The sequence below is a fragment of the Erinaceus europaeus genome, chromosome 21 (genome assembly GCF_950295315.1).
Source record: "Erinaceus europaeus chromosome 21, mEriEur2.1, whole genome shotgun sequence".
Classification (NCBI taxonomy): Eukaryota; Metazoa; Chordata; class Mammalia; order Eulipotyphla; family Erinaceidae; genus Erinaceus; species Erinaceus europaeus.
This window is the reverse complement of record NC_080182.1, coordinates 27,948,040-27,974,966: the sequence shown is the minus strand read 5'-3', so window position 1 is coordinate 27,974,966 and position 26,927 is coordinate 27,948,040. Positions and strand designations below refer to the sequence as shown.

The 26,927-nt window shown below is 55.3% G+C and overlaps 1 protein-coding gene across 7 annotated transcripts; it reads left to right on the top strand.

The window, feature by feature from the left end:
* On the top strand, positions 1–26,764 carry CAND2 (cullin associated and neddylation dissociated 2 (putative)). Of its 7 annotated transcripts, none has more exons than XM_060180668.1 (15): positions 1–106; positions 4,105–4,245; positions 7,792–7,946; positions 9,178–9,301; positions 10,053–10,327; positions 12,364–12,469; positions 12,558–12,700; positions 14,626–14,918; positions 15,517–15,658; positions 16,048–17,550; positions 17,808–17,903; positions 19,740–19,909; positions 24,280–24,444; positions 25,540–25,647; positions 26,129–26,764. In XM_060180668.1, exons 1-15 carry the CDS (start codon positions 27–29, stop codon positions 26,354–26,356), a joined length of 3,729 nt encoding a protein of 1,242 aa, XP_060036651.1. In that variant the 5' UTR covers positions 1–26; the 3' UTR covers positions 26,357–26,764. The 7 variants fall into 7 exon arrangements, with proteins under 7 accessions (XP_060036651.1, XP_060036650.1, XP_060036654.1 ...); XM_060180667.1 differs by having other exon boundaries at positions 4,105–4,248; XM_060180669.1 differs by lacking the exon at positions 4,105–4,245 and having other exon boundaries at positions 39–106.
* The last annotated feature ends 163 nt before the right edge of the window (positions 26,765–26,927 follow it).

Genomic DNA, 26,927 nt, shown 5'->3' with positions numbered 1-26,927 from the left:
CCCCCCCTCCACAGCCACAATCCCCGATGGTGGCCACAATGAGCGGCGCAGCCTTGCCCATGTCCAGCCTGCTGGAAAAGATGACATCCAGCGACAAAGACTTCAGGTGCGTCCCTCCTTCTGGGGACATCCCCTCTGCCTCCACATCCCCACCGCCTCCCACCTGCCAGCCCCAGTCAGATGACTGCAGCCTCGGCCCCCTGCAGATGAAGCCCCCTGCAGAAACCTTGCTCAACACCCCCCTCACCTACAGACTGAAGCCCGTCCCAGACTGGAGCCCCTGTAGAGCCCTGGCTTGGACTCCCCTCCCCCTACTTGCAGACTGGAGGCCCCCTAGGAGAGCCCCTGCTTGGCCTCCTCTCCCCTCCACCCTGCAGACTAGAGTCCCCCTCCCTCCAAACTGGAGTCTCCCTCCCCCCCAAGAGAGCCCTGCTCTGACGTCGCCTCCCCTCAACCTGCAGTCTGGAGCCCCCAGGAGAGCCCCAGATCCTCCCGCTACCCCTGGCAGCCTCTCGCCCAGGACCCCCCCCCCCCCAGCCCCTATAGCTGTGTCCTCCTGCTCCCCTGCCAAAGCTGCTCAAACCTCATGGAAGGCACCATCCATCCCCCCTACAGAGCACCCCAGCACAGGAACACCTGTCCCCTTCCAGCCCGGACAGATACAGCAGGGGTGGTTGGGGTGGGTATCCTAGGTGTCTGTGCCACCCCCTTCCCCTTCTCCACCCCATCACAGAGCCAGGAAGAACGAGGGAAGTCTGTACAGGGGTAAACTGAGGCGTGAGTGGGGGAAGGAGTACTCACACAGCCAGGCCTGCGGCCTCTGAGGTGAAGGAGTTCTGAGAGGCCACATGGTCATACCCTCTTCTAGCTCTGTACCCCCCACACCCCCACCTTTTGGATGTTTATAGAGAAAATCAAGAGGATGAGGGGATAGAGGGAGGGAGAGAGAGAGAGAGACCTGCAGCCCTGCCTTACCACTTGTGAAGCTTTCTCCTTGCAGATGGGGAGTGGGGACCTGAACCCGGGTCCTTGCACTTGGGAACAGGTGTGCTCAACCGGGTGCACCACTGCCCGGGGCCCCAGAAATACACATCTTTTTTTTCTTAATGTGATTTTTAAAAAATATTTTTATTTATTTACTTATTGGATGGAGATGAAGAGAGACTGAGAGCAAAGGGAGAGAGACACCTGCAGCCCTACTCCACTGCTTCTGAAGCTTCCCCTGCAGATGGAGAGCAGGGGCTTGAACCCAGGTCCTTGTGCACTATAATATATGTTCTGAACCGGGTGCACCACTAACCAGCCCCCTTGTACCCCTATTTACAGACAGAGAAGTTGAGGCCCGGAAGCTGAGACAAGTCTCAGAGTAGGATGCAGGGCTTGGGGAGGGGGCTTGGCATCCCAGGCTAAGGCCAGTGGCTCAGTGAGTCTGTCCCTGACTGTCTCAGTGTCCCTGCCCCCCCCCGACTTGTGGGGACTCAGGGGCCCCCTTGACTGCTTCCTTCTGAAACCCACCCCAACACCCTGCAAGAACCCCCACTCATGCCTCCACACTCACTGGCTGTGTGGCCGTGGACCATGCCTGCCTAACTTCTCTGAGCTCCTGCTCTTGGGGAGCTGGGGGTAGAGATGGGGGCTTCAGGACACATAATGGAGAAAAGAGGGCCACCTGGTGGGCAGAGGCTCCACCCCAGGCCTGATCCCCTTCCCCAGGCCAGCTCCCACTGAGTTCCCTCCCTCAGGGAACACTTCCCAATCCCCTATTCTGCTGCATAGCTTCTCAGCTGGGAACCCAGAGATGGGCCCCCAGACCACGCACTCCTGTTTGGGTCCAGGTCACATAATAGGTGGTGGATGCTTGCTGGGAGTCCCAGGCCCTGGCTGTGTGCAGAGCCTCCTTCTTCCTTCCCAGGGAGCTGGGGTGCTTCTCCTGAGGCCCTGGGGTGGGGGTGGCTCCCTCAAGGTCACAGAGCTGAGGCCCAGCCAGCCCTCCCAGCTGCTTTGCAGGCGAGGGTGCTATTTTTATACCTAGTGCTGGGGTCTGAGTCCTCTGAGCAGCTGTCCAGGTACCACGTGGCCAGGGTGTGGCCTCTAGGGTTTCCCTGGACTGACGCAGAGCTATGTCCTGAGGGTGGGGGAGGGAGAATGGGGACATGTCTTTTAAAAGCCCCACCATTGCTGCCCCCCCTCTAGGGGAGGGGGATATCCAAACCTTTTTTTTTTTAATATTTATTTACTCCCTTTTGTTGCCCTTGTTTTATTCTTGTAGTTACTATTGTTGTTGTTATTAATGTCGCCATTGTTGGATAGGACAGAGAGAAATGGAGAGAGGAGGTTAAAGACAGAGGGGGAGAGAAAGACAGACACCTGCAGACCTGCTCCACTGCTTGTGAAGTGACTTCCCTACAGGTGGGGAGCCAGAGCTCGAACCGGGATACTTATGGCATTCCTTGCGCTTTGCACCATGTGCACTTAACCCTCTGCACTACCGCCCGACTCCCCCTTTTTTTTCTTTAAGATTTAATTATTTGAAGGGCTGGGCTGGGGCACACCGGGTTGAGCACACACATTGCCATGTGCAAGGACCCACATTCGAACCCCTGCTCCTACCTGCAGTGGGAAGCTTCATGAGCACTAAAGCAGGGTTGCAGATGTCTCTCTGTTTCTCTCCTTATCTCTGTCTCTTCCCTTCTCAGTTTCTCTTTGTCTTATTGAATAAAATAAGGAAGGAAGGAAAAAGGAAAGAAAGAGGAAAAAATGGCCACCAGGAGCAGTGGATTCATGGTGTTGGCTCCAAGCTCCAGTGATAACCCTGGAAGCAAAATAAATAAACGAATAGATAGATAGATAGATGATAGATAGATTGCTAGATAGATAGATAGATAGATAGATAAAAGAGCTTTTTTCGGCCTGGAAGTGGATACTTGTACAACAACTTCCCCCATTTTCAAATACTGGCAAGTCACTGAAATGTTGGACCTCTCTCTGCTAAAGACTAATCTCATCTATGACACACAAGAGAGGATTCACACGGAGAGAGACAGAGACAAGGAGCAGCACTCTGGCACATGTGGCCAGAATGAGTCTCCGCTCTGCCAGCTGAGCCCCCCTGCCCAGCCCCTCAACCTGGGCAGCGATGGAGCTTATGGTCCCTCATGATCCCTCAGCCCAGCTCTGTGCACCCCCCCCAGCTCAGACTCCCCCCTCAGGCTCACATCCAGGTTCTGGGCACCAGGTACAGGATCTGCCCACCTCCTGCAGGCGGGGAAAGCTCTGGACACACACCCACCTTGGGCCAGGTGCTATGATTGTGGAGAGTCAGCTGTGGACTTGAGCACTCAAAATTCTTCTGGGGGCACCAGGAGGAGGCTCACTCAGGAAACCACACACATGACTGTGCTGGAGGCCCTTGCTTTGAACCCTGGCACCACATGGGAACATCGTGTACAGCACCCAGGGAGCCCCATAGAGGGGGGGCAGGGCTGTGGCATCTCTCCTCTCTCAGCACCATGCACAGCACCCAGGGAGCCCCATGGAGGGTGGGCAGGGCTGTGGGGTGTCTCCTCTCTCAGCACCATGCACAGCACCCAGGGAGCCCCATGGAGGGTGGGCAGGGCTGTGGGGTGTCTCCTCTCTCAGCACCATGCACAGCACCCAGGGAGCCCCATGGAGGGTGGGCAGGACTGTGGGGTCTCTCCTCTCTCAGCACCATGGACAGCACCCAGGGATCCCCATGGAGGTGGGCAGGTCTGTGGGTCTCTCCTCTCTCTCTAAAGTGAAGGTGAAACCTGGCCTGGGAGGCCCCAGGAATACTGTTCAGACGTGAGGCCCTGTGCTCACTGCAACTCTACCACACCAGCAGCAGCCAGAGCCCACCCGGCTTATCTTTCAGATTCTGCTTGGGGTAGGGGATGGTCACCTTTTTCTCACCTGCCCTGAAGCTGAGAGAAGGAGGGGACTCACCACAGTCCCCCACCCCAAGGTGCCCAGAGCATGCACACAGCTCCAAGGACACCCTGGTGTCTGGACCTGAAGGGTGCCTGCCCCGTCACCGGGTCCGGGATTGCTGGCACTGTCCCTATCGCCCCCTGCCCCTACACACAGGTTCATGGCCACCAGCGACCTGCTGTCAGAGCTGCAGAAGGACTCAATCCAGCTGGATGAGGACAGTGAGCGCAGGGTGGTGCAGACGCTGCTGGGGCTGCTGGAAGACAGGAATGGTGAAGTGCAGGGCCTGGCGGTCAGGTGGTGAGAGCCGGGGACTGGGTGTGGGAGGGAAGGGCAGGGGTCTTTGTCCCTGTGGGGTGGGGTGTCCAGGAGAACTGTGATGGGGTACAGAGCCTGGCAGTTAAGGTCTCAGGCAGAGGCATGTGTGTGTCGCAATGTTGGATGACAGTGACAGTTTTTTTGGCAAACGCTAGAAGAAGTGACAGTGGAAATAATGCCCAGGTCCCATGAGGTCTGCACCTGCATGAGGGGTGGCTACAGTGCATGTTGGGGACCCTGAAAGGAACATCTGCATTTTTTTATATTTATTTTTTTGTTACCCTTTTTTTGTTATTGTAGTTATTATTGTTGTTATTGATGTCATTAGATAGGATGGAGAGAAATGGAGAGAGGAAGAGAAGACAGAGAGGAGGAGAGAAAGAGAGACACCTGCAGACCTGCTTCACCACTTGTGAAGCGACTCCCCTGCAGGTGGGGAGCCGGGGGCTCGAACCGGGATTCTTCTGCCGGTCCTTGTGCTTTGCACCACATGCGCTTAACCCACTGCGCTACCGCCTGACTCCTGCATTTTTTTTTTTTTTTTTTTTTACCCATTGCACTGGTCAGCTCTGGTTTATGGTGGGGTGGGGGATTGAACCTGGGACTTCAGAGCCTCAGGCATGACAGTCTGTTTGCATAACCATTATGCCATCTACCCCTGCCTGAGGAACATCTGCAGATGAGACACACAGATGCTGCCTCCTGTTACCAGCAGTGGCAGCCTCAGGGTTGAAGCGAAAGCCCAAGCAGCATTCTTTGTGTTTTGTTTGCTTTTTGGGGTTTTGCTTCATGTTTTTGTTATTGTTGTTGTTGTTGTGATTTTTTTATTATCTTTATTTATCTATCAGATAGAGACAGCATGGCTTTGAGAGGAAAGGGGCGCTAGAGAGGGAGACAGTCAGAGACACCTGCAGCCCTGCTTCACCACTCATGAAGCTTTTCCATGGGGACTGGGGGTGTGAACCTGGGTCCTTGCACATTGTAACATGTGTGCTCAACCAGGTGCACCACCACCCGCCCCCCCTTGTTTGTTTTTTAATGAGACAGAAGAGAAGAGAGAAACCAGATGGTGGCACACCAGGTGGAGTGCACATGCTACAGTACACAAGAACTTTGGCTTGAGCCCCCAGTCCCCATCTGCGGGAGTAAAACTTTGTGGTTGGTTAAGCAGGGCTTCAGATATCCTGTCTCTCTTCCTCTCCATCTCCCCCTTCCCTTTCAATCTGTCTCTATCTAATAAATAAAGATAATATAAAATTAGAAAAGAGAAGGAGAATACAGAGAGGACGGCTAAGCCATGCTCAGCTCTGGCTTATCATGGTGCCTGGGACTGAACCTGGAACCCTGGAGCTTCTGACAAGAAAGTCTTTGCAAAACCACTGTGCTATCTCCCCAGCCACATTCTTTGTGTTTATTCAGAGGCTGAAATGAGGTTCTGGACTCAGGCTATGATAGACTTTTCTTTTTTTCCAGTTGTCAGATTCTGGGTGTTTTTGTTGTTGACCATGGAGTTTGAAGGGGAGTTTGATGTGTCTTTTCACCAACATGGAAAGCTGGTGGGATGCTGGAGACTTCCAGAGGTTGTGGCACAGGGCTTCTGTAGAGGGGATGCTGCTCTGTTTTTGCTTTATTTTGCTCCTATCATCCCTGGCCACCCAGCCACCCCCTGCCCTCATAAAAACCAGAAATGCCATCAAATAGTTGTCATGTCCAAAACAGCCCCAACAAGTTTCAAAAAAAAAGAGAGAGAGAGAAAGAAAGGAAGGAAGGCTGTGGTCCAGGAGATGGCATAGTGGATAAAGCATTGGACTCTTAAGCGTGAGGTCCTGAGTTCAATCCCTGGCAGCATATGTACCAGAGTGATGTCTGGTTCTTTCTCTCTCCTCCTTTCTCATTAATAAATAAATAAAATCTTTAAAACAAAAAAAGAAAAGAAAAGAAAGGAAGGAAGGAAGGAAGGAAGGAAGGAAGGAAGGAAGGGGGAGCACCCCTAGGGGCAGGTGCTTTTCCCCAGAATCCATGCTTTAGAGGAAGGAATGGGAGGACCCTGATGCGGGGGGTGGGGGGCGGAGAAAGGGAGCAGCCAGGTGTAGCCTGGCCTGTGCCCTGGTGAGTGTCCTTGCCCCAAGTCCCACTTCAGGGGACCCAGAAAGGGGAGGCTGAGTGAGGCAGGTGAGAGACTCTCATTTTGTCACACACTGAGGCTGCGGATGCTCGACCTTCACTGGTCAGACTCCCCTCCGGGTTCAGCATACCCACAGCGCACCACACCTGAGTCCAGTTAGCCAAAACTCTCTGGGCCAGCTCCTTGGTGACAGCTGTTAAAGGCCTCAGACTGAGCCAGTGTCCAGCAATCACTGGGAGCAAAGTGTAGCTCATTCACCCATATTTGTTTGTCTGTTTATGCTGCCACCAGTGTTATCGCCGGGGCTCGGGGCCAGCACTACAAACCCAGCACTCCTGGCAGCCATCTTTTTTCTCTTCTCCTCCTCTTCTTTCAATTTTTAAATTTATTTATTACTGGATAGAGACAGAGAAATTGAGAGGGGAGGGGAAGATGGAGATGGAAAGAGACAGAGAGACATCTTTGCTCCACCTCTCCACTCGTGAAGCTTCCCCCTCCTTGCAGGTAGGGACCAGGGGCTTGAACCTCATCCTTAAACAATGTAATGTGAGTACTAAACCAGGTGTGCCACTGCCTGGCCCCTTCCTTCTCTTCCTCCTCCTCCTTTTTTATTTTCTAGCACAGAGAAAAATCAAGATAGAAGGAGGAGAGAGAGAGAGAGACCTGAAGCTCTGTTTCACCATTCGCGAACAGAGCTTCCCCCTGCAGGCGGGAACTGGGAGTTGGAACTCAAATCCTTGTGCATGATGGTGTATGCAATCAGCTGGGTGCACCACCATCCAAAACCCCAGCCCCACCCTGTGCACCTGCTCCTAAGCCTGAGTTTGCATCAAGTCACCCAAAGACTCTGGGACTACAAGCTGGGTTCACCAGACTTGGTGCAAGACCCCCAAGTCAGCATTTCCAGCAAGTTCCAGGACGGCTGGTGCCAAGCCGAGACCGCACCTGGAAACACAAGACTGATGGTAAAGCTTCTCGAGCTGCCGGTCCTGGACCTCCAGACTCAGCAACTACTGAGAACTTGCTAGAAATGCCAACGCTCAGGGCCTGCCTTCTGAAAGCAAGAATGGGGGAGAGAGACCCAGCAATCAGAGCTTTCACAAGTTTGGGGTGGGGTAGGGGTCCTGATTCTCACTCAGGTCTGAGAACCACTGCTTGTGGGCTCTGGTTGTTTCTAGCTATGGTCACTGGGTTTCCTGGTTTTGCCACTACAGAGGTCAGAAGGGACATAGGCTTGGGAGCTGGCATAGGCAAGTGGGGGGTTTTCTTGGCCTAGAAGCCAGTCCCCGGGGGTCTGGCATCTTCCCCTGCTCCATGACCCCCCAGGCTAAGAGGGCCCCCACAGGGCAGCCTGGCTCAGGCTGTGTGAGGCTCTCGAACCCCTTCTTGCCCCTGCTCAGCCTGGGCCCCCTGGTGGGCAAGGTGAAGGAATGCCAGGTGGAAGCCATCGTGGAGGCGCTGTGTGCCAACATGCGCTCAGACAAGGAGCAGCTGCGGGACATCGCTGGCATTGGGCTCAAGACCGTCCTCTCCAAGCTGCCCCCCGCAGCCACAGGTAGCCAGCCACAGGGCTGGTGGGCAGCTAAGGCCCCATAGCAGGGGGTGGGGAGGAAGGGCGGAGGAAGCCACCTAAGGCAGTGGGCTGGATGGGTCTCCACAGCAGCCCTGCATCAAGACTCAGTTTCATGTCATCAAAAGTGAGGAGCAAGGGCTTGAAGGGGTGGAGAGTGGTTCTCCGCATCTGTTTCTGCGGGACTTGCCACTCTATTAAAAAAAAAAAAGTGGGGAAGATGCATGTTACCATGCACAAGGACTCATGTTCAAGTCCCTGATCCCCACATGTGGGGGGAAGCTTCACAAGTAGTAAAGCAGGGCTGTAGATGCAGGTGTCTCTCGGTCTCTCTCTATCTCCCCCTCCTCTCTCAATTTCTCTCTGTCCTACCCAATAAAATGAAAAAAATGGGCAGCAGGAGCAGTGAGTTCATAGTATTGGCACCAAGCCCCAGTGATAACCCTGGACACACACACAAAAAAAGATAATTTAAAAAGGGGCACAGGCAGTGGCACAGCTGGTTGAACACACACATTACACATTATCATGCACAAGAACCCAGGTTCAAGCCTCTGCTCCCCACATACAGGGAGGACCCTTCCCTTGCTTAACAAGTAGTAAAGCAAGTCTACAGGTGTCTCTCTTCCTCTCTCCTTTTCTGTCTCTCTCTCTCCCCTCTCAATTTTTCTCTGTCTTACCTAATAATAAAGTTTTAAAAAGTGTTATGATGTGGTCCAGGAGGTGGCACAGTGGATAAAGTGTGGGACTCTCAAGTGTGAGGTCTAGAGTTCGATCCCTGGCAGCACATGTACCAGAGTGATATCTGGTTCTTTCTCTCTCTCTGCTTATCATTCTTCATGAATAAATACATAAAATCTTAAAAAAAAAAAAACTGTTATGAGAGTGAGAACCAGAGCATCACTCAGCCACATGCAGTGCCAGGGTTTGAACTTGGGACCTCATACTTGCTAGTCCTGAGGCTCACTATAGCACCATGTCCTGGGCCACCATCCATCTTGCAGCTCTTGAAGTTATACCCATAGCAGCTGGCAGGGCCAAGGGCTCAGCCCAGGGTCTGGGACAGGAGGTGAAGGCTCTTCCCGTTCCACCAGTGGATGCAAATGCACCACGGCTGACCCACAGTTGCCATCTGCTCCTGGCTTGCTGGCAGCAAGACTTATGCTTCAAGGGGTAGGCTGACCTGGGCCTGATCATGCCCTCTACTCCTGCGCAGAGTCCAGCTTGGCCACCAGCGTGTGCCGGAAGGTAACGGGCCAGCTCACTGCTGCCATCATCCAGCAGGAGGACGTAGCACTGCAGCTGGAAGCCCTGGACATCCTGTCAGACATGCTGAGCAGGTGCAGGGACAGGCCGGAGGGTGGGGGGCTCGAACCAGAATCCTTAAGCTGGTCCTTGTGCTATCCCCCCTTCCCTCTCAATTTCTGTCCAGTCAAGCAAAAATAAAGGAGAAAATAAAACGGAAAAACGGCCGACAGGAGCAGTGGATTCGTAGTGCTGGCACCAAGCCCCAGCGATAACCTTGGTGGCAAAAATAACAATAATAATGACAATATCAATAGGAAGGAAGGAAGGGAGGAAGAAAAGAAAGAGAGAGAAAAAAGTAAGGAAGGAAGGAAGCCCAAGAGTCAGTGCGGACAGGGGAGGCCGTGGGCCGCTGCTCTGTGGAGGGAGGGAGGGAAGCGAGGTCTGAGGACATATAGAGACAGAATATGCAGAGCACAGTCTTGAAGGGGAGGATGGGGCTCTGAAAGAGAAACTACCCTCCGCCACACCTGCTCAGCCAGGGGGGACTGGGCAGCCACGGAGATTAGGCAGAGGAATATGCCAGGTCGGAGGCACATCTCAGACACGTCCTGTGGGGCAGGGGGACACTGAGGTGGAGCCCCTGGACTGGGGGGAGGGAGGTTCAGCCGAGCGCCGGTCCAAGCTTTGCATTCCCGGGCTGAGTGCCCTCGGGGCTCTCCCCTCCGCCATCACCCCGGGTCACTGCTCCCCTCGCCCGAGGGCCCCGGGGTTCCAGTACCCGGGAGGGGGAGGGGCGGCGCCGGCCCCCCACCTGCCGACGCCCAATGCGCCCTCCACCCGCAGGCTGGGCGCGCCCCTCGGCGCCTTCCACGCCGGCCTCCTGCACTGCCTGCTGCCGCAGCTGGGCAGCCCACGCCTGGCCGTACGCAAGCGGGCGGTCGGGGCGCTCGGCCACCTGGCGGCCGCCTGCTGCAGCGACCTGCTCACCCAGCTCGCCGACCACCTGCTGCAGCGCCTGCCCAGCCCGCGCGAGCCCGCCTGCCCCACCTGCCCCGCCGCCGCGCGCACCCTGGTCCAGTGTGTGGGCAGCGTGGGCCGCCAGGCCGGCCACCGCCTAGGTAAGGGGGCTCCGGGTGTTGCTGCTCTTAAGAGGGGCCGGCCGGGGAGGGGGCGTGGCCATGACGGGGCGTGGTTTGTACTTACAAGAGGCGGGGCGGGGCCGTGGGCGGGGCTTCTGGTTCTATGAGGGGCGGGGAGGAGGGCGTGGTCGTGGAGGGACTGGTTTCTGCTTATATAAGGGGCGGGGCGGAGAGGTGAGTGGGACACTGGCAAGAGGCGATCACTCCTCATATGACGGCGGGGCGGGAGGCGGGGCCCTGTGTATATAAGGGGTGGGGGAGGGGCGGGGCTTCTGCTTATATAGGGGGTGGAGCTTACATAAGGGCCGAGGCGAAGAGGTGGGTGGGGCATTGGCGAGAAGCGAACATTGCCGACACAAGGGGGCTGGGGAGCGGGGCTCTGCTTATAATAAAGGGCGGGGCAGAGGGGCAGGGAGAAGCCCCGGTGAAAGGCGGAACCTGAGAGGGCGCAGCGTATATAAAGGGGAAGAGGGCGTGTCCTAAGAAGGGCGGGGTGGAGCGCTAGCGAAGGGCAGGGGGGCGGGCCCGCTACTTACCTAAGGGGCGTGGCAGAAGCGCGAGGGTGGAGCCCTGACGAAGGGCGGGGCCTGAGAAGGCATCTGCTTACAGATCTTGGGGACTGGGTGGTGGTACACCTGGTTGAGAGCACACATTACTATGCACAAGAGCCCAGGCTCAAGCCCCTGGTCCCCACCTGCAGGGGGAAAGCTTTGCAAGTGGTGAAGCAGGCCTGCAGGTGTCTGTCTCCCTATCGACCCCTTTCCCTCTCGATTTCTGGCTGTCTCTATCCAATAAATAAATATTTAAAAAGCTTTACAAAATAATGATTACAGATCATGCCAACTATCTTCTATTAACAAAATATTTATTTATTATTGGATAGAGATAGAAATTGTGAGGAGAGGGGGAGATAGAGAGGGAGAGAGACAGAGAGACACCTGTATTCCTGCTCCACCACTCCTAAAGCTTCCCCTCTGCAGGTGGGGAGCAGAGGCTTGAACCCGGGCCCTTGTGCACTGTAGCATGTGCACTCAAGCAGGTGTGCCACCGCCCGGCCCACTAAACCATGTTCTCTGGATAAGCTCCCGCCTACCAGGTTCAATCCCATGCACCACCACAAACCAGCACTGAGCACAGCTGATTTAAAAAAAAAAAAAAAAAAACATGAAAGATGGCTGCTTAAAAAGCATGCCTCCAGACTTCAATTAAATAGATCCTCTCCTACTTTGATAAACATTCCTTGACAGCACCCCCTCTTTTTTAATTTTTTGTTTGTTTGCGTATCTCAGTGTTTCCTGGGGGATGCACGTGTAACAGGGCACACTGTTGAAGCCTGACTTTATTTTGGAGCGGAGCTGGAAACTTGCACATTAGTGGCTTCAATGTTCATTTAGACAGAGAGACAGAACCACCACAACACTGAAACTTCCCCCATGACATCATGGTATTTGCCACCTCATCCCAGACCACACTAAGAGTGTTTCAGTGTGTTTGCACTCTGTGAAATTACCCCACAGTCAAAATGCAGAACACTGTCACCCCAGAGTGCCTTCCACCCCTGTGAGTAGCAGCCAGGAGCCCCTGGTCTGCTGCCCATCGCCATGACTTAGCTAAGTCAGTCGGAATGTGTGCTCACACCCCTGGAGTCCTGGGCTAGAACACAGAGTGGGGAGATTAGCCAGTCTGCCCACTGCCCTCATTCTTAGGGGCCCTACTAGCACCCATGGGGACCCCAGCCCTGAGCCCACACTCTGCTCCCATGTCCCCAAGCAGCAGCCACCCTTGCCTCGTCCTGGGGATATGGGCAGGGAACAAGGCCTAGGCAGGACTCAGAGTCACAGGCCTTAGGTCACTTGACAGTCAGGGAAGTACCAGGGTGCCCCACTCCCATTGGTTTGAAAAGCAGTCCCTGCCCCTAACATAAGACCCCTCTGGGGCCTCTGGGGTGCTGGCTGGGGTGCTCTGGACAAGTGTGTGGACTGCCTGGCTGGCCCCGTGACCAACCGGCCCTGCAGGGGCCCACCTGGACCGCCTGGTGCCCCTGGTGCAGGACTTCTGCAGCCTGGATGATGATGAGCTCCGGGAGTCCTGCCTCCAGGCCCTGGAGGCCTTCCTGAGGAAGTAGGTGCAGGGATGCCGGGAGACGGGGGTCAGGGACAGTGGTGAGTGGAAGGCATACTCCACACAGTGGCCCCTTCCTGCCCCGCAGGTGCCCCAAGGAAATGGGCCCTTACGTGTCCAGCGTGATAAGCCTCTGCCTGCAGTACCTGAAGCATGACCCCAACTATGACTGTGGCAGTGACGGGGACAAGGGGCAGATGGAGACGGAGGACAGTGAGCTCAGTGGGCAAGGTAGGTGGCCAGCTTCTGGGGGGGGGTTGGAGGGGGGGTGGACACAGCCTCCCCAGGTGCCCTGGCCAGACAGGGCTGGCATCTGGGACACCTCTCCTGCAGAGCCAGGCCCTCTGTGCTCTGGATCCCACCACACCCACCCTCCCCAATGGCCGGGTGACACTAAGCAGAGCAGGAGCTGAGACCTACTGGTATCCTCTTCATGTTCCTTACAGCCCCCTAGAAACAGCTCTTAGTCATTGTCCCCGTTCCAGACCAGTGGACAGACTGAGCAGAGGATTGGGTGGTGCCTTGTACATATCTGTATTTTCACCATCCTTTTAAATTTTTATTTATTTGCCTCCATGGTTGTCACTGGGGCTCAGTGCTGGCACTATGAATCCACCACTCCCAGTGGTCATATATTTTTTTAAGATTTTATTTATTCAGGGGGATGGGTGGTGGCACACCTGGTTGAGTGCACATGTGATAGTGCACAAGGACCCAGGTACGAGCCCCCAGTCCCCACCTGCAGGAGGAAAGCTTCACAAGTGGTGAAACAGTGCTGCAGGTGTCTCTCACCCTCTCTAGCCCTCCCTCCCCTCCCGATTTCTGACTTGTCTCTATCCAATAAATTAAAAATTTTTTTAAATTAGAAGATTTTATTTATTTATTAATGAGAAACATAGGAGGAGAGAGAAAAAGCCAGACATCACTCTGGCACATGTGCTGCTGGGGATTGAGAGCCCAATGCATTATCCACTACACCACCTCCCGGACCACTCACATTTATTTTTCTTGCTTGCTTGCTTTCCTTTTTTTTTTTTTTTTGTTTTGTTTTGTTTGTTTGTTTCTTACCAGAGCACTGTTCAGCTCTTGTTTATGGTGGTACAGGGGATTGAACCTGGGACTTTGGAGCCTCAGGCATGAGAGACTCTTTGCATAACCATTATGCTATCTACCCTCCGCCCCCTTTTAATTTTTTTTTTTTAGTTGGATAGGACAGAGAGGGGAGAGAGTGATAGGAAGGGAGAAAGAGACAGACACTTGCAGACCCGCTTTAGCACTCATGAAGCTTCCCAGCTTCCTGCAGGTGGGGAGTTGGCGCTTGAACCCCGTCCTTGTGCATGGTAATATGTGTGCATAACTGGGTGTGCCACTACCTGGCCCACTCTCCTTCCCTCTAATTTCTCTGTCTCTATCCCCAAAATTAAATAAAATGAGGGCTGGGGAGACAGCATAGTGGTTCTGCAAAAGATGTTCATGGTTGAGGCTTTGTGGTCCCAGGATCAATCTCCAGTATCTCTCTCATTAATAAAATGTTATATATACTTATATATATATATATATATATATATATATATATATATATATATAAGTTTATTTATTTAATTTTGTAGGATAAAGAGAAATAGAAAGGGGGATAGAGAGGGAGAGAGAGACATGTACAAGTGGGGACTAGGGACTTGAACCAGGGTCCTAGCTCATGATAATATGCACTTAACCAGGTGTGCCACTGCCCAGCCCCTAAAAAAAAATTTTTTTCAAATTTTATTGCCACCAGGTTTATTGCTGGGGCTGGGTGCTGGCACTATGAATCCACCACTCCCTGTAGCCACTTTTTCCTTTTTATTCTTTTGTTTCTTTTTATTTTTCCTTTCTATTATACTTGCTAGGACAGAGAGAAATTGAGAGGGGAGGAGAGACCTACTTCACCACTCATGCTAGCAGGATGGGGTGGGCCTTGAACCCAGGTCCTTGTGTATGGTAACATGCACTTAACCAGGTGTGCCACCACCCTGCCCCCCCCCAATATATATATATATATTTAATAGGCAGGTAAGGATGGCACAAAGCCCCCCCTTTCCAGCCTGGGGATAGGCCTGGGCATGTCAGGAGTACCCCCTCCCCCCACCATCTGCTCTTCCCATGTCTTGGCCCCACAGAGAGTGAGGATGGGTACAGTGACGAGGAGGACCAGAGCTGGAAGGTACGGCGAGCGGCAGCCAGGTGCCTGGGGGCGCTGCCCTGTTCACGGCCCGACCTGCAGGCCGAGCTCCTGTGCTCGCTGGGGCCCCCGCTCATCCATCGCTTCCGGGAACGTGAGGAGACCGTCAGGGCCGAGGTGTTTGCCACCTACTCGGAGCTGTTGCACCTGGCACGGGCCCCGGGAGGCTGGCCAGAGACACAGGAGGAGGCAGGGGAGCAGGGGAGCTTCCGTCACCTGCTGCGGGGACAGGTGGGTCTCCCCTACACACAGCCACCAGTGCAGCATCCAGGCTCCCACCTCTGCACCCTCAATCAAGCACACCTGTGTCCCCGGGACTGGGCACAGTGGGGAGCCAGGGTCGCACGGCCACCCATAAACCCCTCCAGACTGAGGGGGGGTGGCTTCCACGTTATTCTAAGGACCTGGGAGTCGCTGGAGGGACTTGGGGCCACCAGTCACACCTGGAGTAGCTCACAGGCTGCCGGGAGGATGGGTGTGGCTGTACCCTAGAATGGAGGGTGGTGCCTGGCGTCCTGAGGGTGCAGGACAGTAGTGGTAAGACCTCAGAGGTAGTTAGTTTGAGGGTCTTGCTGATGAAAGCGAGGGGGAGGGTCCAGGTGTGGGACCTGGGCAAAGCCAGAAGTGCAGTTTCCAAGATGGCTAGGAGGGGCATCCAAGAATCATGGTCTTTCTGGGGGTGAGGGCCTGGTACCCCAGTCTTGCAGGTGGTGGGGTTGGAGACCCGGGAGGCATCGCTTGGCTGCATTTGGAGCTGGGGAGAGGCCTGGAGGGCAGGGCACGGGGTGAAGCAGGGGGCAGGTGCATACTGACTGCACCCCACCCACAGGTGCCCCTGGTGGTCAAGGCCCTGCAGCGACAACTCAAGGACCACAACCCACGGGTGCGCCAAGCCTGCTTCAGCCTCCTGGGTGAGCTGGAGGCAGCGCTTCCAGGCAGCCTGGAGGAGCACACGCCCATGCTGGTGACAGGTAGGGCAGCCAGGTGGGGGGTTGCTGCTCTGGGGGAGCTCCCCTCCACACCCCAGCAGCAATGAGAAAGAAACAGATGAGGGGGGTTGGCTTGGAAAACAGGTCACAGCTGCTGACATGTGCAAGGCTCTGGGCTCCATCCCAGGCACCACATGGGAGATTCTCAGAGCACCAGAGGGAGCTCCATGCTTCTCTTTTGGTGTCCCTGAGGCTGTCTAGCATTGTGGAACATGGGTTGGACCCTCCCTCTATCCCCTGAGGCCTGGGTGATGCCCTGCTTCCGGGGCTCAGAGGGGGTCTCCAGCCTTGGGCCCCTCAGTGCTGAGCTCTTGGGGTGACCGGGCTACGACTCAGCCTCACCCCCCACACACCCCCCACCCTGCCTGCAGGCCTGGTCTTCTCACTCGGAGAGCGGTCTGGCCCCTCGGCTGTGCGCCTGGACGCCCTAGCCCTCCTGCAGCAGCTGATTGGCACCGAGCCGGTGGCTACCTTCGCCTCGCACCTGCCCACCCTCCTGCCTGCCCTGGAGGGCTGTGTGGCCGACCCCTGCTGCCGGCTGGCAGCTGAAGGCCTGCGGGCGCTGCAGGAGCTGGTGAGGGTGCTGTGGCCCCTGGACGGGCCTGGTGCCCTGGACCCGCAGCCCCACGTGGCGAGGGTGGCAGCAGCCTGCCTGTCCCGGCTGCGTGCAGTTGACCTGGACCAGGAGGTGAAGGAGCGCGTACTGGCCTGCACCGGGCACCTGCTGGCCCACCTGGGCGACCGCCTGGCCGGGGCCGAGGTGCTACTGCTGGGCCTGCTGCTGGAGCGGCTGCAGGGCGAGGCCACCCGGCTGCCTGCCACCCGGGCCCTGGCGCTGGCCGCCGCCTCCCCGCTGTTGCTGGACCTGCGGCCCCTGCTGGCCGAGGCACTGCCCCTGCTCGCTGGGTTCATGCGCAGGGGCCCTCGGGCTCTCAGGCTGGCTGCCCTGCAGGTCCTGGAAGCGCTGGCTCGCACCCGGGGCCCCAGCCTCCCATCGCCTGCCCTGCAGCCCGTGTTGGCTGAGCTGCCCACTCTGCTTGGTGATGGTGACATGCCCGCGGCACAGCTGGCCTTGGAGCTCCTGGCCGCCCTGGCCCAGGCCCAGCCGGCCTGCTTGGCCGAGGTCAGTGGCCCGGTGCTGGATGCACTGCTGGGGCTGCTGTGCTGGCCGCTGCTGCCCGCAGGGGTGCTGGCGGCGGCCGAGGCACTGCTGCAGGCACTGGCCGGGGGGCGACCGCCCTGTGTGGACTATGCCCGCCTCACCCGGCTGCTCATGGCACCCGTGATCCAGGCCCCTGCGGCCGGCAGGCCCGGGCCGCCCAAGCAAGCCCTGCATTCCCTGGCCCGCTGCCTGGCCACGCTGGCGGCCGCCTGTCCCCAGGAGGCGGCGGCCACTGCCCAGCGGCTGGTGGCTGAAGCCCGGTGTCCCGACTCCAGCCCGCACATCCAGGTGCTAGCCCTGCTCACGCTGGCTGAGCTGGGCGCCGTGGCGGGGCCAGGCCCACAGCGGGAGCTCAAGGCCGCACTGCTGGACGCTCTGGGATCAGCCAGCGAGGACGTGCGGGCGGCCGCGTCCCTGGCGCTGGGCAGGGTGGGCGCGGGCAGCCTGGCCGACTTCCTGGCTCTCCTGCCCGCCCAGCTGCGGGCCGAGCCACGCCACCAGTACCTGCTGCTTGGCGCACTGAGAGAAGCACTGGGCATGGCTGTGCCTGACAGCCTGAGGCCGCACCTGGAGGTCGTGTGGGCCTTGCTGCTGCCCCTCTGCCAGGTGGATGAGGAGGGCACCCGTGGCCTGGTGGCCGAGTGCCTGGCCAGGCTGGTGCTGGCCAACCCACCCTTCCTCCTGCCCCGCCTCCGGATGCAGCTGGCCGCAGGTAGGGCTCCCCGTGGGTCCTGGAGTGGGGTGGCTGGCAGGGTCCCCATGCTTCTCATAGGTGCTTGTCTCTGTGCTGAGCGGAGTTGAGACCGTCCATCTCCCTAGCCGAGCCCTCAGGCCTGGACAAGAGCATTTGGGGGCAGGCCACGGGCAGAGGTGTCTCCATGAGGCAGGGGTTGCAATGGTGTCTCCCACTTGGTGCCTGGGCACTCATGAGGGCTGCCCACCCCTCACCAGTCTGCCCTCACCTCCCAGACCAGCCCCTCACGCGGAGCACAGCCATCATGACAGTCAAGTTCCTCATCTCAGACCAGCCCCACCCTGTCGACCCGCAGCTCAAGACCATCATGGGTGAGCACCCCCTCCCCTCTGCTCAAGCTGGCATGAGATGGGACAGAGACAGACTTGAGCCACCATTTCCCCTCCCCAGCTGCACATTCCCTCCCTACAGATGAAGCAGAGATGTCTCTCACCACAGAGTTCTCTTCCCGCCAAATTCTGGGCTTCCCCACAGGGAGTCAACACAGAAGCTGCACTGGGGGGTGGGAGCCCTGACATGAGCCACATCTCTGGCTCTGTCCACTGTGGGGGAGCTGCCCCCTGGCTGGGGTCTGTTGTACCCACACGCTGACCACTGCAGAGAGCAATTGAGAGAGGAGAGGAAGAGACAGAGGCACCTGTAGCCCTGCTTCACCACTCATGAAACTTCCCCCTTGCAGGTGGGGAGTGGGGGAGGGTGGGGCTCAAACCTAGGTTCTTGTGCATGGGACTGTGTGTGCTTAACAGGCTGCGCCATCGCCCAGCCCCTCTCTGTCTTTTAGAAAGCAGACCGGGTGCCCTGGGTGCTGCTGTGGTCCTGCTGCCCAGCTGCCCACTCTGCCATGTTGCAGTGCCCCCATACCCCTAGACGGGGAAGACAGCATAATGGTTAGCCCTGATGGGCATCAGCTGCCTCTTGGCAGCTCTGCGGCAGCTGAGCCTGGGCCCCTGGATTTGCACAGGCGCCCAGCCTGGCCACTGGGGTGACATTGCTGCCATGGCCTCTGAGCACACAGGACTGGGACGCGTGTGTCTGAGTGTGTGAGTGTTTATGTGGGAACATGGTTACCCCTCTCCATTCCAGCCCCGAGGGCCTCACTCTGACCATTCGTCAGCCCTTCTCTCTCAGTGAGAAAGTCTCTGTCGGCCAGTCAGCCCTGACATGCATTCACTTCCTCCTGACGTTCACAGAAAGCCATTTGGAAACTGCTCATCCTTAACTATAAAAAGTCAATCTGTAAACAGGGGAGACTGCCTGAGGCACCGAGATCCCAGGTTCAGTCCCAGCACCACCATCAACCAGAGCTGAGCAGGGCTCTGGGCAAAATTTATAATAATAATAATAGCAATAATAATTAATAAGGCTGGGGAAACAGCACAGTGGTTCTGCAAAGACTCTCTTTTTTCTGCAAAAACTCAGCCTGAGGCTGAGTTCCCAGGTTCAATCCCCAGCACCATCAGTCAGAGCTGAGCAGGGCTCTGGGGAAAATAATTATTTTTGTGTCTGTTTCTTAGATCTTTATCCCAAGGGCATCCAGTAAAATTCTTTCTTTAGAAATCACTTTGGCGTTGCCTTTCAAGTAGAAGGTTATGTCAACCATTTGAAATATAGTTAGGAAACTTCACGAGTGGTAAAGCAGGGCCGCGGGTGTCCTCTCCCTCTCTGTCTCCCCCTCCCTTCTCAATTTCTCTCAGTCCTATCCAAAAAAATGAAAATAAAAGAAAGAAAAGAAAAAATGGCCTCAACAATAGCAATGGAGGCAAAAAATAAAGTTTCCCATCTACAAAGGAGGGGTGCAGAGAGCTGTGTCGCTTTGTGTGGGCGTCTTGGCCTCTGCTCTGTAGGAATCGGGTCAGAGCAGCGTGGGCTGAGCTCACAGACTATGCAGGGGCTGGGCCAGGCCCTCTCTCTGTGCAGTGTAGATGCTGTGAATCCTCAACATGGCCCTCACTTGGACAGGTCGGCAGGGGTGCCCACCTTCCAGGAGCCACGATCTGGATTCCAACCTGAGCAGGCACCTGTGCTCTCTCTGCTCTTGAGACCTCTCTTTGCCAGGTGCTGGCAGACAGCACACTGCCCTGCATTTGGGCCAGCCAGGAGGGGCACTGCCCATGACCATGCCCATACTCACACCCACCTTCTGCCAGGTGACTTCCTGGAGAGCCTTCGGGACCCGGACTCTGGCGTGCGGCGGGCGGCGCTGGCCCTGCTCAACTCGGCTGTGCACAACAAGCCCTCGCTGGTGCGAGGTGAGCTGGGCACCGTGCTGCCCCTGCTCTACCAGGAGACCCGCGTCCGCAGAGAGCTCATCCGCGAGGTGAGGCCCGAGGTCCACACCCAAGCTGGACCTCCCCACGGCCATCTCTGCAGTGCCTCCTGGGCCTCAGGCTCCCCTCTGCGTCTGGGGAGGCCATGGACTATTTTTCCCTTCAGTTCTGGCTGAGTGAGGGGTGGTGTTTGGGGGGGGGGGCAGGGTTCAGCACCAGGCTTCACTGCTTGGGGCTCTTTTTCCAACAGAAAGACAGACGGAGGGAGAGTGGGGGCTGGGTTTGAACTGGGGTTTTGTGGGCAGCAAAGCAGGGACACATCCAGGTGAGCTATTGTGAAGCACAAGACTTTCTTCTTTTTTTTTTTTAAAGATATTTATTGTCACTAGGTTTATCTCTAGGGCTTGGCACCTGTGCAATACCACTGTTCCTGGCAGAAGATACAGACACATGCAATGCACACACACAGAGACAGATAGACATATGGAAAGAGAGAGGAGAAACACCTGCAACCTGCAGCACGGTTCCACTACTTGTGAAGCTTTCCCCTTCAGGAGGGCTTGAACTAAAAAAAATAAATTAATTAAGGTTTTTTTTTTTTTGCCTCCAGGGTTAGTGCTGGGGCTCAGTGCCTGCACTAAGAATCCACTGCTCCTGGAGGCCATTTTTTTTTTCCATTTTTGTTGTCCTTGTTGTTATTGTTATTGTTGTTTTTGGATGGGCAGAGAGAAACAGAGAAAAGATGAGAGACAGAGAGGGGGAGAGAAAGATAAGACACCTGCAGACCTGCTTCATCGCCTGTGAAGCAACTTGCAAGTGGGGAGTCAGGGGTTCGAACCAGGATCCTTATGCCGGTCCTTGTACTTTGTGCCACGTGCTACTGCCTGACTGCCCCCCAAGAATTTTTTTTTTAAAACACATTTTCATTCTTCAATGGACAACAGGTTCTAACACTTGGTGGTAACTGCTGTTTTGCCTAAGCAGACTCTGGATCTTTCCTTTCCTTTTTTAAAAAATTTTTAAAAATATTTTTATTTATTAATGAATAGAGACTGAAGTTGAGAGGGGAAAGGGATATATATATATATAATTATGCTGTCTCCATATATATATGGAGAGAGAGAGAGAGTCACCTGCAGCTGTTTCACCACTCATGAAGCTTTCCCCCTGCAGGTGGGGACCAGGGACTTGAACCTGGGTCCTTGTGCACTGTAATGTGTGTGCTTAAGCAGGTGCACCACCACCTGGCCCTTCCTTTTCTTTATCTTAACAGAGAACTGCTCAGCCCTGGCTGATGGTGGTGCAGGAGATTGAGTCTGAGACTTTGGAGCCTCAGGCATGAGAGTTTCTTTGTGGAACCATTATGCTGTCTCTCCCATTCTCCAGATGTTTTCTTTTTAAATTTTCTTTATTTATTTCCTTTTTGTTGCCCTTGTTTTTATTGTTGTTGTAGTTATTGTTGTTGGATTGGACAGAGAGAAATGGAGAGAGGAGGGGAAGACAGAGAGGGGGAGAGAAAAATAGACACCTGCAGACCTGCTTCACCGCTTGTAAAGCGACTCCCCTGTAGGTGGGGAGCCGGGGGCTTGAATCGGGATCCTCATGCCGGTCCTTGCGCTTTGCACCACGTGCGCTTAACCCGCTGCGCTACCGCCCGACTCCCTCCAGATGTTTTCTAATAGGAATGAAATTAAGGAGCCCAACTGTCTCAGGTGGACACAAAAGGAACAGCTTACTCTGCCAGGTTTCTTTTCTTTCTTTTTTTTTCCTCTTTATTTCACGTTACAGAGACAGAGAATTACAGAGGGCCAGGTGGTGGCACACCTGGTTGAGCACACACATTACAATGCACAAAGACCTTGGTTCAAGCCCCCACTCCCCACCTGCAGGGGAAAGTTTCATAACTGGTGAAGCCGGACTGCAGATGTCTCTCTATATCTTTCCATCTCTATCTCTTCCCCTCTCAATTTCTGTCTCTATCCAAAGTAAATAATAAATAAAACTTTAAAAAGAGAGTTTCGGGGGCCGGATGGTAGCACAATGGGTTAAGCGCACATGGTGCAAAGCGCAAGGACTGGCGTAAGTATCCTTGTTCAAGCCCCTGGGCTCCCCACCTGCAGGGGGGTCGCTTCACAAGCGGTGAAGCAGGTCTGCAGGTGTGTATCTTTCTCTCCTGTTCTCTGTCTTCCCCTCCTGTCTCAATTTCTCTCTGTCCTATACAACAACGACTGCAACAACAATAATAACACCTATAAACAACAAGGGCAATAAAAGGGAAAAAAATAGTCTCTAGGAGCAGTGGATTTGTAGTGCAGGCACGCCCAGCAATAACCCTTGAGGCAAACAAAAAAAAAAAAAGGGGGGGAGAGAGTTTCACATCAAGAGAGAGAGAGAGAGAGAGAGAGAGAGAGAGAGAGAAAGAGAGAGAAGCCAGAGCACCACTCATCAATCCAGGGCTCTAGCCAGGGCAGGCCCTGAGAGTCCTGTGCTCTCCCAAACGAAGCTCTCTCCCCAGCAATTCTGCAGGTCTGAGTCCCTCCAATTTCTTTGCTTGTCTGTTTCTGCCTTATCTTCCTCAGCCATCTCCCAGCCTGTTTCTTGGACTGTCAGGGGCTCTCGCCAGCCCCCACACCGCCCCCAGGCCCTACCACCAGAAGCCTCCACTGAGGATAAGTGGAGCCAGCCTGGAGGACAGGCGCTGGGGCAGACAACATGGTAACCAGCAGCTGTCAGTGGTATCTGAGCTCATGGTGGGGAGCTCCCCAGAGAGAGAGGCCACTTCAGCTGGGCTCTGAGGAGTGAAGGGGTTCAGTACTCAGAGCCCTTGCGGCAGGGAAGGGGCTCAGAGGAGGAGCATAGGACTTGCATGCCTGAAGCCCCTGCTAGCATTGCACTGGCCACGGTCAAGTGGAGCTCTGGCTTCTCTCAAAAGCAAAAAATTCTTATGTTTTAGGCCTCACTAGAGCTTCATTGCTCTGGCCCCACTTTTGCAGATGGAAAGTCAGAGACAGACAAAGGGAAACACAGTGTCTGATCCTCCTTTAGGCTGGTTGAGCCAGTCTCCAGCCTGAGTGGTACAGATGCCCGAGCGTCTGTCAAAGTGAGCTCACCTTCCCGAGCAAATAGGTGCCAACAAAAACAAACAAGAACAGCAGAGTTTTGTGGTTAAGAACTTCAAAGCAGAGGGTCGTGTGGTAGCACAGCAGGTTAAGCACATCTGAGCGAAGCACAAGGACTGGCGGAAGGATCCCAGTTCGAGCCCCCGGCTCCCCACATGGAGTCGCTTCACAGGCGGTGAAGCAGGTCTGCAGGTGTCTATCTTTCTCTCCCCCTCTCTGTCTTCCTCGATTTCCCTCTGTCCTATCCAACAATGACAGCAGTGACAACAATAATAACCACAACAACGAAAAAAAAACAAGGGGAACAAAATGGAAAGAGTGGCCTCCAGGAGCAGTGGATTGGGGTGCAGCCCCAGCAATAACCCTGGAGGCAAAAAAAGCAAAAACAAAGAAAACTTCAAAACAAGGTTCTGAGGTCCCAGTACCACCAACAGCCAGAGCTCAGCAGGGCTCTGAGGAAATAATAATAACAATAATAATAATAAATGGGCCAGGCGGTGGTGCACCTGGTTAAGTGCACACATTACAGTGCACAAGCACGCAGGTTCAAGCCCCCAGTCCCCACCTGCAGGGGGAAAGCTTCACGAGTGGTGAAGCAGGGCTGCACGTGTCTCTCTCCCATCCCAATTCCTTTCTCTAGCCAATAATAAATTTGTATTATAAATATATATATTTATTTATAATAAAGGGGCCAGGTGGTGGCGCACCTGGTTAAGTGCACACATTACCTGGTTTGAACCTCTGGTCCCTACTGCGAGCGGTGAAGCAGGACTGCAGGTGTCTCTCTCTTCCCCTACCTTCTCAATTTCTGGCTGTCTCTACCCAATAAATAAAGATAATAAATCATTTAATAAAATAATTAAAAACCGATTCTGGTGGGGGCTGGTGCACCTGGTTAAGCAAGCAGGTTGCCATGTGCAAGGACCCAGGTTCAAGCCCTGCTCCTCACCTGCAGGAGGAAGCTTCATTTAAGTGGTGAAGCAAGGATGCAGGGGTCTCTTTCCCTCTCTATCTCCCCCTCCGCTCTCAATTTCTCTGTTCTATTTTTTAAAATCCTGATTCTGGATCAGCCACTTAACCTGCTGTGTGTCCCCGGACACGTTAACTCACCTCTCTGGGCTCAGAGGTAACAATGCCTCCCTGGGGCGACCAAGACGCCTGAGCCAAGTGTCTCTGCATAGTGCCATCCCACAGGACTCAGCACGGTGACCACTAATCTCAGCTGGTGGACAGGCCTGGTGACCTGGCACCTGGGCGTGGTGTGGGGGAGAGTGGGGTCCCCAGCTGCGGCCTCCCCACAGGTGGAGATGGGACCCTTCAAGCACACAGTGGATGAGGGGCTAGACCTGCGGAAGGCGGCCTTCGAGTGCATGTACTCGCTGCTGGAGCGCTGCCTGGCCCAGCTGGAGCTCGGAGAGTTCCTGAGCCGTGTGGAGGATGGCCTGAAAGACCACCCTGACATCCGGGTAGGCTGGGCTGCCCTGGGGTATGCTGGCCCTGGAGACATACGTGGCCAGCAAGTACCCTGGGGGAGAGCTCCCATCCCCTCAGGGGTGCCTGTGGCACTGGGTCGTTGGTACATTCTGGGGGAGCTGAGTGAGGGCAGGGCCTTCTGAAGCATGGGGGTCCAGGTGACAGCACTTCTGGACTAGGGTCACAGCAGGGGAAGGCGCTTCCCCAGCAGGGCGGGGCTGGCCTCCAACCTGGGTCCCCGTGGCTGGGCAGCACTGTCTAGGTGAGCTGTCTTCCGGTCCCTGGCCCAACAGAGACGATTTTTTTTAAGTACTTCTCTTTCTTTACTTTTTTTTTAAGATTTCAATATTTATTTCCTTTTTGTTGCCCTTGTTTTTATTGTTGTTGTAGTTATTATTGTTGTTATTGATGTCGTCATTGTTGGATAGGACAGAGATAAATGGAGAGAGGAGGGGAAGACACGGGGGGAAGAGAAATACAGACACCTGCAGACCTGCTTCACCTGCAGGTGGGGATCCTTACTTAGGTCCTTGCGCTTTGCTGGCCCCTGGCAGTCCTCTGTGATCTGTTAGAGGACCCCTAGCAATTCTAGTCATAACTTCAAGACAGTGAGGGGGCCGGCAGAACTGGTGTTATCACCTCCTTAATCCTTTAAAAATAAGGGGAGGAGTCAGGCGGTAGCACAGCTGGTTAAGTGCAGGTGGTGTGAAGCACAAGGACTGGCATAAGGATCCTGGTTCAAGCCCCCAGCACCCCACCTGTAGGAGAGTCGTTACACAGGCAGTGAAGCAGGTCTGCAGGTCTCTCTCTCCCCGTCTTCCCCTCCTCTCTCCATTTCTCTGTCCTAGCCAACATTAATAACAATAACTACAACAATAAAACAAGGGCAACAAAAGGGAAAAAAATTAAGAGCAAATTATGTTTGTGTGTGAGAGCCAGAACATCTCACATGATGCTGGGGATCAAACCCAGGGCCCCTACTGGAGAGTCCTGCTTTATCCCCTGGGCCACAACCACTGCTTCTGGAGAGCCCCAGCCCCAGCTTGTGCCCAGAGCTTCCTGGCCCCAGTACCTGTCTCCTTCCACAGATGTCCACCTTCACCATGCTGGCTCGGCTGGCAGCCCTGTGCCCCGCCTCCGTGCTGCAGAGGGTGGATCGGCTCATGGAGCCCCTCAGGGCCACCTGCCTGGCCAAGGTAAGGCCCCTGCCGCAGGTGGGGGCCAGGTGATGAGTGTCCTGACCTGTAGACAGGGTGCAAGCCAAGCTCTGCCTCTCCTGTCAGGTCCCAGGTTCAAGACCTATTCCCCACCAAGGGGTAGGGGGAAAGCCTCATGAGATGTGAGGCAGGGCTCTTATCCCTCCCCTCCCAATTTTGCACCTAAAGGATCCCTCCCCAATGAGCCAGGGAGCAGACTGCTCTATCCCTGGCATCAAGTATGCCAGTGACGCTGTCTCTTGGTAAGACCCACAGCCACTTGCAGTGGCAGGGATACTTCCTGAACCCCAGAGCACCCCAAGTCTCAGAGCACAGTTGGCCCCAAGGGCTTAGGGGGTGCAGAGGCCTGGAGAACAGCAACAGCTGGACTCAGGTTGTTGGGAGAGCCTGGAGTACAGGCGTCTGTTAGGTGGGGTGCAGGGGGGCCAGACCCCAGCTCAGTCAAGGCTGTCTGCTCTAGGTGAAGGCGGACTCCGTGAAACAGGAATTTGAGAAGCAGGAGGAGCTGAGGCACTCTGCCATGAGGGCCGTAGCCGCCCTGCTGAGCATCCCAGAAGTGGGCAAGAGCCCCATCATGGCCGACTTCCTGTCCCAAATCCAATCCAACCCTGAACTCAAGGTTCTTTTTGAAAGCACCCAGAAGGACTCGGCTTCAGGACGCAGCACCGACACCACAGAGCTCAGCTAGGGGCATGGGGGTAGACTGTCCCCTGGACCCAGGCCTGGTCCCCCTTGCTTATCTGGGGTGGGTAAGGCTTATCCCCAACTCACTGGCCCTTTCCTCAGGAGAAAGCAGCAGGGTACCAAGTGCCCAGCTGTGACCTCACTCACTGGTCAGGGCCCCACTCCAATGCCTGAGTAACTTAGCTGCTTCCAGTTACATCACAGAATCCAGACCCATTTTCTTTCTCACTGAGGAAGCACTGGCCCAGAAAGCTGCTCGTTACCCTGCCATAGGGTAGGGCCCTGAGCCTAAGTGGGGGAAAAGGACAAAGAGAAGCCACCTTTCTCACCCTGAGCAGAACAAGTGCAGTTGGAAATGACAAACTGGATAATGTACCTGCTGCCCTGGGGGAATAAAGTCGAAACTGTCTCCGTTTCCTGGGCACACTCTTCAATAGATGCCACCGGGGTGGCAAGGCTGGCACATGGCTATGGGGTGCCCCTCACTGAAACACTAGGAAGCAGGCGGGCAGGTGTGCAGTGGGCCCGTCACCTGCCCCCACACTCCAGCCAAGAGCCACCATTGGACAACCACC

Excerpts from the sequence above, each read along its gene's own strand:
- CAND2 (XM_060180667.1), top strand. The coding sequence starts at position 27 with ATGGTGGCCACAATGAGCGGCGCAGCCTTGCCCATGTCCAGCCTGCTG. Across the intron at positions 12,470-12,557 it reads CTGGAGGCCTTCCTGAGGAA|GTGCCCCAAGGAAATGGGCC; the intron begins GTAGGTGCAGGG and ends CCTGCCCCGCAG. Across the intron at positions 17,551-17,807 it reads CCGGATGCAGCTGGCCGCAG|ACCAGCCCCTCACGCGGAGC; the intron begins GTAGGGCTCCCC and ends CTCACCTCCCAG.